This window comes from Palaemon carinicauda, chromosome 2 (genome assembly GCF_036898095.1).
Source record: "Palaemon carinicauda isolate YSFRI2023 chromosome 2, ASM3689809v2, whole genome shotgun sequence".
In the NCBI taxonomy this organism is placed as follows: domain Eukaryota; kingdom Metazoa; phylum Arthropoda; class Malacostraca; order Decapoda; family Palaemonidae; genus Palaemon; species Palaemon carinicauda.
This window is the reverse complement of record NC_090726.1, coordinates 193,656,591-193,674,992: the sequence shown is the minus strand read 5'-3', so window position 1 is coordinate 193,674,992 and position 18,402 is coordinate 193,656,591. Positions and strand designations below refer to the sequence as shown.

At 43.9% G+C, this 18,402-nt stretch overlaps 1 protein-coding gene across 4 annotated transcripts in view; it reads right to left on the bottom strand.

Moving 5' to 3' along the window:
* The window catches only part of LOC137629173 (DNA-(apurinic or apyrimidinic site) endonuclease 2-like), a 215,995-nt gene that overhangs the window by 16,407 nt on the left and 181,186 nt on the right, over positions 1-18,402 (bottom strand). For all 4 annotated transcript variants that reach the window (XM_068360451.1, XM_068360456.1, XM_068360446.1 and 1 more), the window contains exons 4-5: positions 3,899-4,026; positions 2,762-2,980 (exon numbers count right to left, since the gene is read on the bottom strand). In XM_068360451.1, the coding sequence (XP_068216552.1) occupies positions 2,762-2,980; positions 3,899-4,026 (347 nt within the window). The remainder of the gene's footprint in view (positions 1-2,761; positions 2,981-3,898; positions 4,027-18,402) is intronic.

Genomic DNA, 18,402 nt, shown 5'->3' with positions numbered 1-18,402 from the left:
AACCCTCACTAGTCCCTTTTACATTCACCTACTCTATTCCCCCACTCTTTTGCTACAACTAATTTTTCTTCCACCAAAAAATTATCAGACATACCGTTAGCCATACCCCTAAACACGTGCACGTCTTTCAATCTTCCAAACATTCTTTTAGTTATCAACACATAATCCATTAATGCCCTTTCTACTACTCTTCCATTTGCCACTCTTACCCATGTATACTTATTTTTATCTTTCTTTTTGAAAAAGCTATTACTTATCACCATCTCTTGCTCAACACACATATCCACCAGTCTCTCACCACTCTCATTTTCACCTGGTACGCCATACTTCCCAAAGACACCTTCTACCTCTCCAGCGCCCACTCTAGCATTTAAATCACCCATGACAACTACATAATTCCTTCTACCTAGGTAGTACACATTATATTTACTCAATTGAAAATAAACTGGTATAGTGCATAAAACTGGTTCATAGAAAAATACTTAACTGTATGCATGTACCGTACATATAAAATTAATGTTAAAAAATGTAAATACTCTGAAGTTTAACAGCAGAATAGTAGAATTGCACTGTTATTATTTTATGCTACCATTCATTTATAAAGTAATCTGGTTGTTATTTCTGTACTTGTTACTTGCACACACGAAGATTCTTTACACATACATAAATACAGTATCTAAGGATTCCTTATTGTGATGATACTAATTTATGTTTTAATTATTTGTCTCTTCTTATCTTTAAATATAGATTTATGGGGTACAACTACAGTTTCGGCATTTCCTGCATTAACAATGTTTCTTTCATTGACAGGTTAATACCATATAGTCTATGCCAGTGGTGAACACACACAACCCCCTCTGCAATATTACCCAACATGGTACATAACCAGCATCAGTCATATCTGACAAGCACATAATGGTTGTGGCTGCTTCATCCCCTCAAGAGGAGCACAAGAAACACTAGAAGGGAAAGTTATTCCACTTTTCCTAAGAGGCATAATGAGCTTGTTACTTTAGACAAATACAGAACAGCACCACAAGACCCAAAGGAAGGAGGTCCAGGGATCTGTGGCAATGTCTAAAAGTACAGAGAAGTGAAAGTGGTCTGAAACCCTCTGACACTATCTTTAGTTCAGACTTTACTAATAGGTAATCTGGTAGGGATACTGAGTTCCACCTCAAGATGGTAGAGGTCTGCACTGACCTCAGGTGCAAAGTGCCTTCATCATCAAAAGACTTGAGTCAGAAGAAACTGAGTCTGGGGACTTCCTTTATGTCCTGCTAGTGCTAAGAGAAGGTTGCGACACTCGGTGCAAGATGTCGGATCCTGTAAAGTAGCACAGCTGGAGGTAGGCCTCTTAAAAGTAAAAATCTCTCTCTCTCTCTCTCTCTCTCTCTCTCTCTCTCTCTCTCTCTCTCTCTCTCTCTCTCTCTCTCTCTCTCTCTCGAGGAGGAGGAGGAGGAGGAGGAGGAGGAAGAAGAAGAACTAGCAAGAGGAAGGATTGTGGAACTTTATTTTGAAAGGTCATACTGAGAGTGCCTCTCCCTCTGCATGAGGAGGATTGTGGATCCTTATCTTTGATTGCCTAAGGAATTAGTATTCAGTCCAGGATGAACTGTTCACCTGCAGCCAGTGCAAAAAGAGAACTGTCACACTGGTCTCACCTTCTAATAACCAACCCTGATGGTACTGAATAGTGAGAAAACTTCTCACCGAATTAAGAAGCAACAATCGATATCATCCTGAACACCCACAAGGCTCACAGTTCAAACTGATCTCAAGGGTACCAGAGATGCACAATCTCCATATTGGCTCAAGGAAGAACACGATCTATACCCTTATCAGCCTATTACTAGGCTCAAAATCAATAACCCCAAAGGTACTGGTTAGCCTTGAAGGTACAGAGAGGCATGCTAAGACCAAGAAAGTCTTCCCTTGTCACGAAAGGAAACGGGGAAAGGTGAGTGTTCTGCAGCATCCAACCTTCCCCTGTGCTCTGTACTTACGAACCACTTACCTGACCCCGACAAACATCCCAGTCGTCCTTTTATTCTGCGAGGGAAGCACCCAACAAAAAGAGAAAGAGGCGTGAGTTAGGTTGGTAGAGGAAGAGAAGCGAGAGCAAACTCCCCTTGCATATGGGAAACATTGACATTAGCACACAACAGGGTTCATATTCAGTGGAATGTTGGGCATGCCTGGCAGAAAGAAATGATTACTACCAGGCACAAAGGAATGAGCAAATGCTCGCAGTGCATTGGGTAAATTCCCTCCCAAAAAAGGGAAAATAACAAGAGAGCAGAGTTACCCTCCAAGAGAAGTTCATCTCCCTGATCAGCAGCATAAATGATTTCTGCATACAGTCCTGCTCTTCATAAAGGTACAAAACATATAAAACAGGAGGTTTGTATCCTTGTAGGAACAATATTCACTTTACATCCTTATCTTTGGTGCACTTCCTCAGCTAAGGAAAAACATTCACAGACACAAAACAAAGAAGCACTATCCCAAGCAAAGTAAGAAAAGATCCAACCATTGGGGAGAGCAGCAGTGAATACATCCAATCTCGGAGCCGAAAACAAGAGACATATGATATGATTGGGCAGGCGGGTGACTCGCTTGACTTACTTCCCGCTAACTATGCCAAGTAGTTAACGATTCAATGGACATTTTAGCTACACTGAAGACGCTCCTATGTAAGGGATACAAGGTTTGTATTCCGGAGAAAGAGATTCTTTACAGGGATATGTAATTACTATACCTCATTATCATCAGGATCACAGTGGTCAATCCTCTTGTGGGATGTATTGATGTCCCCAACTATAATGACGTGGCAACCAGTTGCATAAATTGCTGCTGCTCGTTGTCTTAATAATTCATAAAATCGCAACTTGTAAACTCTTCGTTCTGGCTTTTCAGGATCTACTCGTGGACAATAGACATTTATTACTGCAATGGATGATAACTTACTGTTGTTCCCCTGAATTGGAATAAAAATTATTTAGGCAATTTTTCAGATCTGAATGAGAAAGCATGGACTAACTAGATTTAATTTGTTATCAATCACATTACAGGTATGTCAGTCCTATGTAATACTGTAACTTTTTTTTGTTAAGTAGTTATTAAATAAGCAAACACTTTTGAATAAATGTCCAATTCTCATAGAAAAATATTTAAAGTTTTATTAAAGGGTACTAAATCAGTAAAGTAATGAATTTGATATAGGTGTCCAAAACATGGAACTGAATAACAAAATAAGCAAATTATAAGTTTAAAGTATACAGAAATACTTGACTATTATAATAAATGTGAGTTTAAGAAGGAAACTTACCATTCCACAAAATGAAATTTATTCCAAGACTAATATAATCTTCTTGATAATTATTTGAAACAAATGAAAATTGGAATACTGTGAGGAAAATTAGATTATGTAGAACTAAACAACAACTTTCAACCAGTGCTCTCTTTCAGTTATTGGATTAGCTCATAAGATTGAAATAATTGTATCTATTAAATTCTACTTCAATCACTCGTCCTTCATTGTCTCCCAACCTCGTACAATAAAATTTCAAACTTGTTTTACCCTAAAAGTGTGTATGTATAATATCAGAAGCTTATTCATATAGTGTATTTTTATTTCCCAAGTGGCAGTGACCTTTGTATTGCAGTTCAAAATATCAGTTTTTTACAACTGCCAATATACATGTATTGTACATACTGTACAGTGAATCATGCATAAAATTATAATGGTTTACCATTTCATAAGAATATAAAAGTTTCTGCAAATGAAAATATTTTAGTAAAAATACACTTTTAAATGCACTACAAAAATGCACATCCAAGAATGATATACTTATTTAAAGAATATTTATCAACAATCTGATCTAACATTTTGTACCTTCATGGAATGCTGTGTGATAATGGCCCGTCCTTCACTGTCCAAACTTCTTAGTTCTTCCTCGGTCCAATGACCAGCAAGCACCTCGGGAGTCCCACCTTTATCAAATAAACTCCCACCATATAAACCTGAGAAAAAAAGAATATTAGCCAATAAATGAAGACATACTATCACAACATCACTGCTTAAAAAAACATGTGACTTGAGGAAGAGCCAACTATAAGGTCTCTTGTATTTACAAAGTAAAATAACTACTCATTTTAGTAGTATATATCTGCATAAAGTAAAGCATTGCAGTATGTAAAAACTAAAAAGAAAATTAGTGTAAATGAAAAACTGAATTCCCTGTTTTCACTCTCATATCGTTGAATAATAATTTTCCTGTCTCTTAAACTTTTTCTATTCTCTTTCAAACTTTATTTTACTATCTATAATTTTCCTTCTTGGGTACTTGGATGCTTGATTTGATTTATACGTAAAAATATAATAAAAAATAACCATAATAATATCAACTAGATTTTGACTCTTTTTGTCAGCTTATATACATTATAACCATTTGACACCAAGATTATAAGACTATTATGCTTGAATGAAATCATTATTACATATTACTTCCTTACAAAAGTCGAATTATAATTAATACTGTACTGTATTCAGTTTAGCAAACCAATAATAGATAGTAACTGTGACCCTACACAAGAACTTTTAAAAAGGAAAGCGAGTTACTAAAAGCAATGGTGAGTAGGTGGGGTTGGAATTTATGAGCTGTATGACTAGGTTGTGGCACCCTAGCAGTACCAGCCGAACTCGGTTGAGTCCCTTGTTAGGCTGGGAGGAACGTAGAGAGGAGAGGTCCCCTTTTTTTCATTTATTTGATGTCGGCTACCGCTAAGATTGAGGGAAGTGCTTTGGTATATTTATGAATGTATGACTAGGTTGATTATGCTGGACTTTTCAGCTTAAGAACCTACCCAAGATGCATCACGTTCTTACATAGGTGACTTGCTGTAGAGGTAATTGTCAGAATAATATGGTTTTAGAGCAGTTGATGGGTTAATCACTACATACTGTATATGTACTGAGGAAGACCATGGCAACAAAAGACCTCTTAACTATATGATAGTTTCTTATGTATGAAGGAAATAATGCTACAATTTTTGGCTTCAAACCAACTTGAGACCTTGAATAATAAGTGTAAAGTAAATAAAGATAGTTTTAACAATACTCAAGGTACTTAACATAACTACTGTAGTTTTATCAAAGCTACTTAACATAACTAGTTTTATCAAAGCCAACAGAAAATACAAACATGATATTTTAATTATAAAATAAATTTTTGAATATACTTACCCGGTGAATATATAATAGCTGCAACTCTGCGGCTCGACAGACAACATACTCAAAAAAACTCGCGAGCGATCGCTATGCAGGTTGCGGGTGTGCCCACCAGCGCCAACTGTCGGCCAGATACCACTTTTGTATGTAAACAAAACCTTCCATTCTTCTCGTCCCGCTGCGTCTCTATTGGGGAGGAAGGGAGGGTCATTTAATTTATATATTCACCAGGTAAGTATATTAAAAAATTTATTTTATAATTAAAATATCATTTTTAAATATTTAACTTAGCCGGTGAATATATAATAGCTGATTCACACCCAAGGAGGTGGGTAGAGACCAGAGTTAATTATGTTTACAGCATATAAGCTAAGAGTTTTTTCATTTTGACAGTTATCAATATAACAAAGCCAAAATAAATAGGTACCTGGTAAGGAAGTTGACTTAGACGATTACTCTGCCTTGTAAGTCTGTCTTCCTCACGGAGCCCAGCGATCCTCTTAGGATGCTGACAGACTCCCAGGAGCTGAAGTATCAAGGGCTGCAACCCATACAACAGGACCTCATCAAACCCCTAATCTGGGCGCTCTTAAGAAATGACTTTGACCACCCGCCAAATCAACCAGGATGCGAAAGGCTTCTTAGCCTTCCGAACCCATAAAAACAATATTAAAAACATTTCAAGAGACAGATTAAAAGGATATGGAATTAGGGAAGTGTAGTGGTTGAACCCTCACCCACTACTGCACTCGCTGTTACGAATGGACCCAGTGTGTAGCAGTCCTCGTAAAGAGTCTGGACATCTTTCAAGTAAAATGACGCGAACACTGACTTGCTTCTCCAAAAGGTCGCGTCCATGATACTTTGCAGAGATCTATTTTGCTTGAAGGCCACGGAAGTTGCTATAGCTCTAATCTCGTGCGTCTTAACCTTAAGCAAAGATCGGTCTTCCTCACTCAAGTGTGAATGAGCTTCTCGTATTAACAATCTGATAAAATATGACAAAGCATTCTTTGACATAGGTAAGGATGGTTTCTTAACCGAACACCATAACGCTTCAGATTTACCTCGTAAAGGCTTAGTACGAGCTAAATAGAACTTAAGAGCTCTAACGGGGCATAATACTCTCTCTAATTCGTTGCCTACGATCTCTGATAAGCTAGGAATATCAAAAGATTTAGGCCAAGGACGAGAAGGCAGTTCATTCTTGGCTAGGAAACCAAGTTGAAGAGAACAAGTGGCTTTTTCTGTCGAAAAACCGATGTTCTTGCTGAAGGCATGAAGCTCACTGACTCTTTTAGCCGAGGCCAAGCACACCAGGAAAAGAGTCTTAAGAGTGAGATCCTTCAGGGAGGCTGAATGTAAAGGCTCAAACCTGTCTGACATGAGGAATCTTAGGACCACGTCTAAATTCCATCCAGGTGTAGCCAAACGACGTTCCTTAGAGGTCTCAAAAGACTTAAGGAGATCTTGTAGATCTTTATTGTTGGAAAGATCTAAGCCTCTATGCCGGAAGACCGAAGCCAACATGCTTCTGTAGCCCTTGATCGTCGGAGCTGAAAGGGAGCGAACTCTTCTCAGGTATAAGAGAAAATCAGCGATTTGGGCTACAGAGGTACTGGATGAGGATACAGATACTGACTTGCACCAGTCTCGGAAGATTTCCCACTTCGATTGGTAAACTCTAATGGTAGAAGCTCTCCTCGCTCTTGCAATCGCACTGGCTGCCTCCTTCGAAAAGCCTCTAGCTCTCGAGAGTCTTTCGATAGTCTGAAGGCAGTCAGACGAAGAGCGTGGAGGCTTTGGTGTACCTTCTTTACGTGTGCCTGACGTAATAGGTCTACTCTTAGAGGAAGTCTTCTTGGAAAGTTGGAAAGTCTACCAGCCATCAAAGTACCTCGGTGAGCCATTCTCTCGCGGGCCAGGGGAGCAACTAACGTCAACCTTGTCCCTTCGTGAGAGGCGAATTTCTGCAGTACCTTGTTGACAATCTTGAATGGTGGGAATGCGTATAGGTCTAGGTGAGACCAATCTAGGAGAAAGGCATCTATATGTATTGCTGCTGGGTCTGGGACTGGAGAGCAATAGATTGGAAGCCTCTTGGTCATCGAGGTTGCAAAGAGGTCTATGGTGGGTTGACCCCAAGTCGCCCAAAGCCTCTTGCACACATCCTTGTGGAGGGTCCATTCGGTTGGAATTACCTGACCTTTCCGACTGAGACAATCTGCTAGAACGTTCAAGTCGACCTGGATAAACCTCGTTACCAGGGAGATGCCTCGATCTCTTGACCAGATGAGCAGGTCCCTTGCGATCTCGTACAGTGTCAGGGAGTGGGTACCTCCTTGTTTGGAAATGTACGCCAAGGCTGTGGTGTTGTCCGAGTTGACCTCCACCACTTTGTCTCGAAGGAGACTCTCGAAGCTCATCAAGGCCAGGTGAACTGCCAAAAGCTCCTTGCCGTTGATATGCATGCTCCTCTGACTTGAGGTCCACAGACCTGAACATTCCCGACCGTCCAGTGTCGCACCCCAACCCAAATCCGATGCGTCTGAGAAGAGAACGTGGTTTGGTTTCTGAACTGCTAGGGGAAGTCCCTCTCGTAGACTGATATTGTCTTTCCACCAATTCAGGCAAGTCTTTACTGTTTCGGAAATCGGGATCGAGACCGCCTCTAGCGTCGTCCTTTTTCCAGTGAAAAGCTAGATGGAATTGTAGAGGTCGGAGGTGTAGCCTTCCTAGCGATACAAACTGCTCCAGGGATGATAGAGTTCCTACTAGACTCATCCAATTCCTGACTGAGCAACGTTCTCTCTTCAACATCCTTTGGATTACAAGCAGGGCTTGATCTATTCTGGGGGCCGACGGAAAAGCCCGAAAAACTGGACTGCGAATCTCCCATCCCTAAATACAGAATAGTTTGGGATGGGATCAGCTGGGACTTTTCCAAGTTGACCAGAAGTCCCAATTCCTTGGTCAGATCTAAAGTCCAATTGAGATCCTTCAGACAGCGATGACTGGACGAGGCTCTGAGAAGCCAGTCGTCCAAATAAAGGGAGGCTCGGATACCCGATAAATGGAGGAATTTTGCCACATTCCTCATAATCCTCGTAAACACGAGAGGAACAGGATTTAGGCCAAAGCACAGGGCCCGAAACTGGTACACCACATTGTCGAACACAAATCTCAGAAAAGGTTGGGAATCTGAGTGAATGGGGATGTGGAAGTAAGCGTCTCTTAGGTCGAGAGAGACCATCCAGTCTCCCTTTCTGACCGCTGCTAAGACTGACTTCGTGGTCTCCATGGTGAACTTTGTCTTTGTGACAAAGACATTCAGAGCACTGACGTCTAGCACCGGTCTCCAACCTCCTGTCTTCTTCGGTACTAGGAAGAGACGGTTGTAAAACCCCAGTGATTGAAGGTCCGAGACTTTGACCACCGCTCCCTTCTCTAGCAAAAGAGACACTTCTAGTTTCAGGGCTTGTCTCTTTGCTTCCTCTCGGTACCTGGGAGAGAGATCAATGGGGGACGTCGCTAGAGGAGGTTTGCGTACAAATGGGATTTTGTACCCCTCTGAGCAACCTCACAGACTGTTGATCTGCGCCTCTCTTCTCCCAGGCTTGCCAGAAGTTCTTGAGTCTGGCACCTACTGCTGTCTGAAGCTGCGGGCAGTCAGACTCTGCCACGCGAGGACTTGGCTCCTTTCCTCTTTCCTCTCTTCCCTTCGGCACGAGTACTTCCCCTGCTGGGGGCTCTGACACGAAAGGGCGGAATAAACCTGGACGCTGGAGTGTCTATCCTAGGTCTAGCAGACAAGGCAGACGAAGGGGTCCCTTTGCGAGCCGAGGACGCAACCAAGTCATGGGCGTCCTTCTGCACTAGAGACAACGCTATTTCCTTAACTAAAAGTTCAGGAAACAAGAACTTAGACAAAGGGGTAAAGAGTAGCTCAGATCGTTGACAGGGCGTCACTCCTGCTGACAGAAAAGAGCACAGAGACTCTCGTTTCTTTAGGACTCCTGACGTAAACGAGGAGGAGAGCTCATTGGATCCATCGCGGATGGCCTTAACCATGCAGGACATAATGAGTAAGGAGACATCTCTATCGGCTGATGAGATTTTCCTACTCGAGGCTCCCAAACACCAGTCAAGGAAGTTGAAAACTTCAAAAGCCCTAAAGATGCCTTTAAGTAGATGGTCCAGGTCTGAGGATGACCAACTAATCTTAGAGCGTCTCATGGCTAGGCGGCGGGGAGAGTCTACAAGACTTGAGAAGTCGCCCTGGGCAGAGGCAGGAACTCCCAAGCCGAGAACTTCTCCCGTGGCATACCAGACGCTCGATCTAGACGAGAGTTTAGATGGGGGGAAGGCAAAGGCCGTCTTCCCTAAACTCCTCTTGGTTTCCAACCAATCGCCTAACAGCCGTAAAGCTCTCTTGGATGAGCGAGAGAGAACGAGTTTTGTAAAGGCTGGCATGGCAGCAGGTACGCCTAAAACAAACTCAGACGGCGGCGAACGAGGAGCCACAGAGACAAAGTGTTCAGGAAACAACTCTTTAAAAATGAGCATGACTTTTTTAAAGTCCATAGATGGCGGAACTGTTCTAGGCTCATCAATATCTGAAGGATGATCCTCAGGCTGAGGGTCAGCAACGTCCTCATCCGAAAGTTCCTCATCTGACAACTGATGAGAAACAAGCAAAGGGGTTGGTAATGCTTGACACGCAGCGTCCGCCCGCACTGGTGCATAAGTGGCGGAGCAGGACGCAGCGTCCTAGAACTGCTGAACAGTCTGGGAACTGTCAACAACAACAGGTGCGTGAGGACGCGCAGCCTCCACCCGAGACTGCTTAGACCGCCTGGGTTGTGCAGTCAAAACAACTCTAGGTTGCGGAGGTTGACGCACCGCGTCAAAACAAGTCAACTCTGATGGTTGGCGAACGTCCTGAACGTCACCAGGCGCATCAGCGAGTTGCCTAACGTCCACATGCGGCTGAAAATCCACACGAGACCGCATCGGGTGTGGTACAACCCCAACTGGTTGACGTGAGATGGCTACACCAACGTCAACAGGATGCACAACAGAACGCTTGGGTGGCTGAAGGCCAGGATCTCCATGAGATAAACGGCTAGGTTCAACGGAAACCTTCTCTGCGTTGTAGTCTTCCATAAGGGACGCAAGCTTAGACTGCATGTCCTGCAGTATAACCCATTTAGGGTCTACGGTAACGGGTGCGGTAACAGACGGGGTTAGCGTCTGAGACGGCACAACTTTGCCTTGCTTAGGCGGCGAGCAGTCATCCGATGACAGCAACGGGTCCGAACTGTCACAATGACTACATCCAGGACGTTGGACCAGTCCTGAAGGGACCGACTTGCGTTTCAGAGGCCTAGAAACCTTGCTCCATGGTTTCTTGCGTGAAAAGCCTTCGGAAGACGAGGTAAAAATGGGCTCTCTCGTCTTATGGTAGGGGCGATCTTGACGAGATACGCCTGATACCATAGAGGGAACGTCTGTTCGCTGATCAAGGCCTCTCGAACCCATAAGTCGTACGACATTGCTTCTCCCCTGGGCTTGGGAGCTTGCAAGAGGTCCCGGACTAGGTGAACGACAGGCACGAACAGACGAACCCTCGGTCGCAACACTGTTCACAACACTTTGGGCACTAATCACTTTCCCACTTTCCGCCGTGGCACTATGGCACTTAAGTTCCTTCACGTCAGCCATGAGTTGATTACGGTCACTTGCTAATGCTTCAACTCTCTCCCCCAAGGCATGAATAGCACGTAACATGTCTTGCATAGACGGTTCCTGAGTGCTAGAAGGGGGGTTAGGAACAACCACTACAGGGGAAGGATTAGGTTCAGGGGCATGTGGAGAGGAAAAATCTACGGACCTAGATGAACTTCTCCTTACCCTATCTCTCTCTAGTCTGCGTGCATACTTATCATATTCGAGCCAATCGAATTCCGAAAGGCCCACGCATTCCTCACACCGATCTCCCAATTGACAGGTTTTACCCCGACAATTGGAACAAACAGTATGAGGGTCGAGAGAAGCCTTTGGAAGACGCCTATTACAGTCCCTAGCATTACACTTTCGAAATCTAGGTACTTGAGAAGGGTCAGCCATTTTGAATTAGTCAAAGAAAATTCCAAAAACAATCCAAGTCATCAACAAATAATGCGATTCAATAAAGAGTTCAAGAATTTATGTTGAGGAAAAACACCTGTACTGCGAAAGCTCAAACCAAAATAAAGTACTTCACCAAATATGATGGGAAAACTCCAGGTTCTACAGCGAGTATAAATACGTCTTGTCGTCAACGTCGACAGAAAAGAATTGAAGGTTTTGTTTACATACAAGAGTGGTATCTGGCCGACAGTTGGCGCTGGTGGGCACACCCGCAACCTGCATAGCGATCGCTCGCGAGTTTTTTTGAGTATGTTGTCTGTCAAGCCGCAGAGTTGCAGCTACAGTGATACCTCGGTACTCGACCATAATCCGTTCGAGATCCGTGTTCGACCTCCGATTTGTTCGAGTACCGAATTTTTTTTCCCCATAAGAAATAATGGTATATATTCTATTCCGTTCCCAAGCACTCGAACAGGCCCAAAATATTAATAAAACGTGTACCTAAACAACAATAATTATCTAAATGTGTATGAAATTGGTCAGAAAATCCTATAAAACAATTTTAAACCATTTACTGTACTAAAATAAAACAATTTTAAACCATTTTCTGTACTGTAGTGAACATACCTTTGAGCAGCGGTTCGATGGCATACAGGGATGGATGTGGAGAGGATGGAAGGGGGAGGTTACTGCTTGGAAGGAGAGTCCCCTTCCATGATGTGGCGGGGTAGTTCTCCTTCAGGAGTTGTTTCTCTCTCCAATGAAAGGGTGGGCAGATCTATTTCAGGGGTTTCTTCTCTTCTTTGTCTCTTCTTTGGAGGAGAAACAGGCTTTGATGTAGCAGCTTTCTTTTCTTTTGTGAAAAACTGGTCTATTGTTAATTGTTTCTTCCTCCTCTGCAGTATTCTTCGAAAATGATACATGACACTATCATTAAACATATGCACTGCCCGGTTTGCTACTGCAATTTCTGGGTGGTATTTTTCAGCAAAAGCCTGCACATCTGCCCACTTGGAACAAATTTCATTGATGAGAGAACTTGGAACATCCTCCCTTACCTCATCCTCTTCTGAAGATTCCTGCTCCACAATCAGATCCTGCTGCTGTTGTTGTTGCAGGTGCAACAATTCCTCCACAGTCAACTCGGTAGAATGGCTTTCTACAAGCTCATCAATATCATCCTTGTCGACCTCAAGCCCCAAACTCCTGCCCATGACAACAATTTCCTCAACGACATCAGTGTCATCAGAAATTACAGGGGTAGCAGTGCTTGGACCCGCCTCTGGTTGGAAACCTTCAAACTCCCTCTCTGTGACACATGATGGCCACAGCTTACGCCAGGCAGAGTTCAATGTCCTATAGGTCACACCTCGCCAAGCTTGGTCAATCATGTTAACAGAGTTGAGGATGCTGAAGTGTTCCTTCCAGAATTCCTTTAGGGTCAACTTCGTGTCACTGGTCACTTCAAAACACTTTCTGAAAAGGGCCTTGGTATAGAGTTTTTTGAAGTTTGAAATGACCTGTTGGTCCATGGGCTGGAGTATGGGAGTAGTATTGGGGGGCAAGAATTTGATTTTGATAAAGCTGTATTCTTCTTTCAAGTCATCCTCGAGACCTGGAGGATGTGCAGGAGCATTGTCCATAACCAGAAGACATTTCATTGGCAAGCTCTTTTCAATGAGGTAAGCCTTAACCTGGGGGGCAAACACTTCGTTTATCCACTCAGTAAAGAATTGTCTTGTGACCCAAGATTTAGTGTTCGAGCGCCACATAACTGGTAGTGCACTTTTACAAATATTATTTCGTTTGAACACCCGGGGGTTGTCCGAGTGGTACACTAACAAGGGTTTGATCTTGCAATCGCCACTTGCATTTGCACACAGCAACAATGTTAGCCTATCTTTCATTGGCTTGTGACCTGGCATCTTCGTCTCGTCCTTGGTAATGTACGTATTGGCTGGCATTTTCTTCCAAAATAACCCAGTCTCATCACAATTAAAGACTTGTTGTGCGATCAAATTTTGTTCATTTATGTACCGATCGAATTCCCCCACGTATTTATCGGCTGCAATTTGATCCGAACTAGCTGCCTCCCCATGCCTAGTAACACGATGAATACCTGTTCTATTACGAAACTTTTCAAACCAACCCCTGCTCGCTTTAAATGTAAATGAATCACTTTCACTGGTACTCGGACTTTTCTTCACTAATTCTTCATAGATATGCAACGCTTTTTCACAAATGAACGCTTCACTAACACTTTCCCCGGCCAACTGTTTTTCTTTAATAAATATTAAAAGCAACTTTTCCATCTCCTCAATCACTTGTGGCCTTTGCTTAGTTACCGCCGTAACTCCCGTTGCAACATTCGCCTTCTTAATCATTTCTTTATGCTTTAAAAACGTAGAAATGGTCGACTTCGCCATTCCGTATTCTACCGCTAAATCGGACACTCGTACACCATTCTCATATTTCGCTATAATTTCCTTCTTCAACTCGATCGTTGTTCGCACTGTTTTCCTCTTCTCCTTCCCCTTAACACTCATTACTTTCTTGGGACTCATTATGAAAGCTAAAAAAGCAATTAAAAGCACTGAAAATCACTAAATCACAACGAATGCTGATCGCGCGTTGTCTGAGTGACGCTCTCGAGAGAACTGATGCTTCCCGAACAAGCGAGAGTGGCCGAGATGGCGCGATCATCACAAAGCCCATGCGGTCGTCACGTGTTCGGCTGGTCGAGTACCGAATTTTTGGTCGAGCACCGCAGCAAAAATTTCTCGAAAATTTTGGTCGAACTCCGAATTGTTCGAGTATAGAGTCGTTCGACTACCGAGGTATCACTGTATTATATATTCACCGGCTAAGTTAAATATTTAAAATTAGTCTTTACATTGACTTGTTAACCTTAAGTTGACAAATATTTTGGAAATATAATCACCAACCCTAAAAACTTCTACCTATTAAGTTACAGTATATCATAATGGGAGAAAAATATTTGTTTAATAAGCATCATCTGCCGGTCTTACATTAACTGTAAATTTATGCCATTTGAAATATGGAGTTTTTATGATAAAACAAAGTTTTATGAATACTTACCTGGCAGTTATATATACATAGCTAATTATCTCTATTTCGGCAGAATTTTTCTAAAACTAGGCAACCGCCTTGTGGTGGTTGGGTGGTAACACCCGTTAAAGGGTGGTAGGAGGAATCATTCCCGTTTTCTGTTCTTCAGTTCATCTCTGCCGGCCGGATCGATAACACGTTGGTCCGTCATTAAGAGTTTTTTCTTCGATTTCCCTGCTCGGTGTACCAGTCTGCTTTTTTTGGTGAAGTACTCTGATTTGGGGTTTTGGCGATCGTAGTATTTTGTTTTCTCTTAGCTTTTTTTTTTTGCTGTTTTTCATTATGAGTGAAAAGAGTCATTACCGTATCTGTGCGAATGAGGAATGTAAGGTGAGACTACCCAAAATGGCGGTTGATCCTCACACTGTTTGTTCTCATTGTAGGGGTTTTGTTTGTGCCCTTGATAATAGGTGCGGGGAATGTAAGGTTTTGGATGAGAAAGATTGGTTAATTATGAAGCGCTATGTGCGTAAGCTAGAGCTCGATAGAGTTAGGAGAGCTTCTAGGTCTAAGTCTAAGTCTGTTAGTGGTAAGGAAGACGAACTTAGCGTAGATTTATCTATTGATCCTATTATTGATTCCTCTTTGGAAGTTGATCCTTCCCTTGAGGTAGTAACTCCTGCACCTACTACAGGTTCCGTATCTACGGATGACCCTCGGTACGCTAGCCTGGCGGCCGAGTTGAAGGCCATTAAAGAACAGCTGGAGGCCTTTAAAGGTAAGGAAAGTGAAAGTGCTTGTCCAAGACAGATATGTTACTAGATTACACAGTATATCGGAGAAATGAACTATCCTTGAATAAAATATTGCATTTGCACAACATAGAAATCAAAAACAAAAAAATGTTGCTCAAGTCTTCAATATTGCTGCGACACTATCAAATACAGGCAGAGTAGAACTCCAACTAAGTGCTTATAAAGTTCTGATTTGCAGAACCACCTAATTTTGTTTTCCTTGAAACAGTCTTTAAGAAATTCACATGATATGCTTCCTGTCTAACTTTTCTTAAGCCTAATGATCTTGCTACTCCATTTCCATAAAGTTGCTGACTTCAATTCTCCCAAAAGATTTTGTTTTGAGGATCTTCACTAGATTTTTACATTTATCAAATATGACAAATTCGGAGATAATTTGTATTTTTTCTAACCATACAAACCTTAGCTATTTACATTGGGTTTACCTTTCGGCGTAGCTGAAATGGCGAGCCATTAGAATTTAACGAGGGTGTATTACCCCCGCGCTAGTTAGCAGGGGGGTAGGGGAGTGGTAGCTAGCTACCCCTCCCCCCCTCACACACCGGTGAACTGCTTCACTTCACTTAGAGGTAGGACTTGTATTGGGGGACAGGGCTGGCGGGCAAATATGTGTAAATAGCTAAGGTTTGTATGATTAGGGAAAATACAAATTATCTCAGAATTTGTCATTTGTTCCGTAACCGAAATACAAACCACGCTATTTACATTGGGTGACTCACCCCTTAGGAAGGGTGGAAAGTCCCCAGCCATACTGGCTTTGGCTTTACCCGGGGACTCAGAATCCGAGTGAGTCGCACTCGAGAAAAGGAGTCCCTGCACCTCACAAGTTCCTTGCTCCGCAAGGAAACGTGTGGCCTACATAAGCTTGTGAGTGAAGGAAGAAGTGTGACCCATCCTAGGCAGTTGACCTGGAGTTCCAGAAGGAACTCTGGGTTAGGACGTTCCCAATACCGCCTCGTCGGGGTATGGGGGACACGACAGTATTATCTCAATACTTGGAACACAAGGAAGCATGGTTTACCTGCAGAGGTTTGAGATCAGCTATGCAGAGACCAGGATGCTGCTTCCCCAGTAGAGGGGACGATGAAGAAGAAGTAAGGGCCAGACATACTTCTTTCGTTCATGCAGTCTAAAACCTGGTAACAATGCCCTCAACCTTCTGCTACCTGTCCAAAAAGGAGCCTGAGGTTAGACCAGCTGTTGTGTAGCCACCACAGAGCGATAGAAACGTATCGATACTCCTGTGGGTCACGTCCTGCAGGAAGCGGGCTGCGAAGGTCATTAGACGCTTCCAGACTCCAGCTTGTAGCACTTGCATCACAGAGTAGTTCTACTCGAAGGCGAGGGACGTTGCGATGTATACGACATCATGCTGTAGGGCGACGTGACGGGAGAGTGTCTGGATTCAGGTCGAGATGAATGTCCTTGAGTCCAAGCTGAAGAGGTATACTGGTGACTCTCCCGTGTCCTTCCTGTGCTCCCAACCCGGCTGCACGTGAGGACAAACTGCAGCTGTTCTCAAAGATAACCCCTTGATTCCTTTACTGGCAAGAAGGAGAATATTTTGGTCATCTGATACAGAATGGTGACTCGAAATCTTGAAGGAGTTGGACCGAAGGGCCGGGACCCCAAGATTCTGAGTCTAGCAAACAACTCAGGAGCGAACCTGAATGTTGCCTTCCGCTATTCTCTAGAAAGGGCGGAGTCGTACAAGACCAAGAAGATTGCTTACACACTGGCCAAGGCCAGAGTGAGCAGGAGCACCGTCCCCAAGACGGAATACGATCAGAGGCCTGACGTAATGGTTCTTGAGAAGATCTCTTAAGGGACTAAAGAGTCCGAACCATGCTCCATGGAGGAGGGTTTACTCCGACTGGGGGCAGGGACGTTCGCAGCTTCGCATGAGCGAAGAAAGGTCCAGCGGGAAGGAAAAAGTCTATTCCTTTCAGCCTGAAGGCCGGGGAAAGGCTGAGCGACAGGCTTCACTGCTGAGAGCGGAAAGGAGTTTCCTCCCGCCGAAAAGCAATAACTCCGTTATTGCTGGAGAAGAGGCCTCAAGGGAAGAGGTATCTCTCTCACTACACCAACCACAGAAGACTCTCCGCTTCGCCTGGTAGACCCCTGCGGATGACTATCGCAGGTGACGCAACCTCCGCTCCGCGACTGTAGCGGGTTGTCTCTTCTTGAGGAGGCAGCGTAGTGTCTCCGGGCGTGAAGCCGAAGCGATGCAACGGCTCGTGAAAGATGTTGTAGTGTGGTTGTTTGAGTAGCCTGTGCCGTGGGAGAAGCTCTCCCGGGAGTTCCGTCAGGGGAAGCAGAGGGTCCGGAAACCGTTCCACGTATAGTCACAGTGGAGCTCTCAGGGCCATCGAAAGGTTGACACACAACCTGGTCTTGTTGAGACCCATTCTCAACAGACAACAATGGTGGGAAGACGCAGGCATCGATGTTGTCCCACCATCACCGGAAAGCATCTTGCCAAAGAGTCTTGGGGTCTGAAACTGGGGGGAAGAACAGCGGAAGCTTGAAGTTCCAGGCATTCGCGATCAGGACCCCCAGGCCAGGACTTGCTGGTTACTAAAGGCCAAAGCCCCCCAGATACCTTCTATCTGCGAGGCTCTGCTCAGATAGTCGGAGAGAACATTCCTCTGCCCGGAATGAGCGAGCCGATAGTGGTATTGAGAGGACCTCGGATCATCTCAGTACAGTATCTCTACTGCAAGATGCTAAGGTATGAAAATGCGTCCCTTGCTGGTTGGAATACGCCAGTACCATGAAGTCGTCGCGCACGGAGCGACTCGGCAGGAACTGTAGGATCTGTAGAGGGGCCAGACTACGGCCCCTAAGCCTGCCTGAATGATGGAGAGGTATCCTTCAGGTCCTGACCATAGGCCTGAACCTGAACATGCCCCCCCCCCTTTTCTTTGACTAGTCCGAGAACAGCATCAAAATGTGGGGAAAGGACGAGAATATCCACTCCCATCAAGAGGTTCCATAGGTCAACACTCATTGCAGGTCTAAACGTTCCGCTGGTCCCATAGGGGCCAGAAAGTCCGGTTAATCGTTGCTTTGATACCACCGAAACTTGGGCCGCCTCACAGGGAACTTATCCTGAGGCGACCGTTCGGGACTTTAGACGGGTCAATGAGGAAA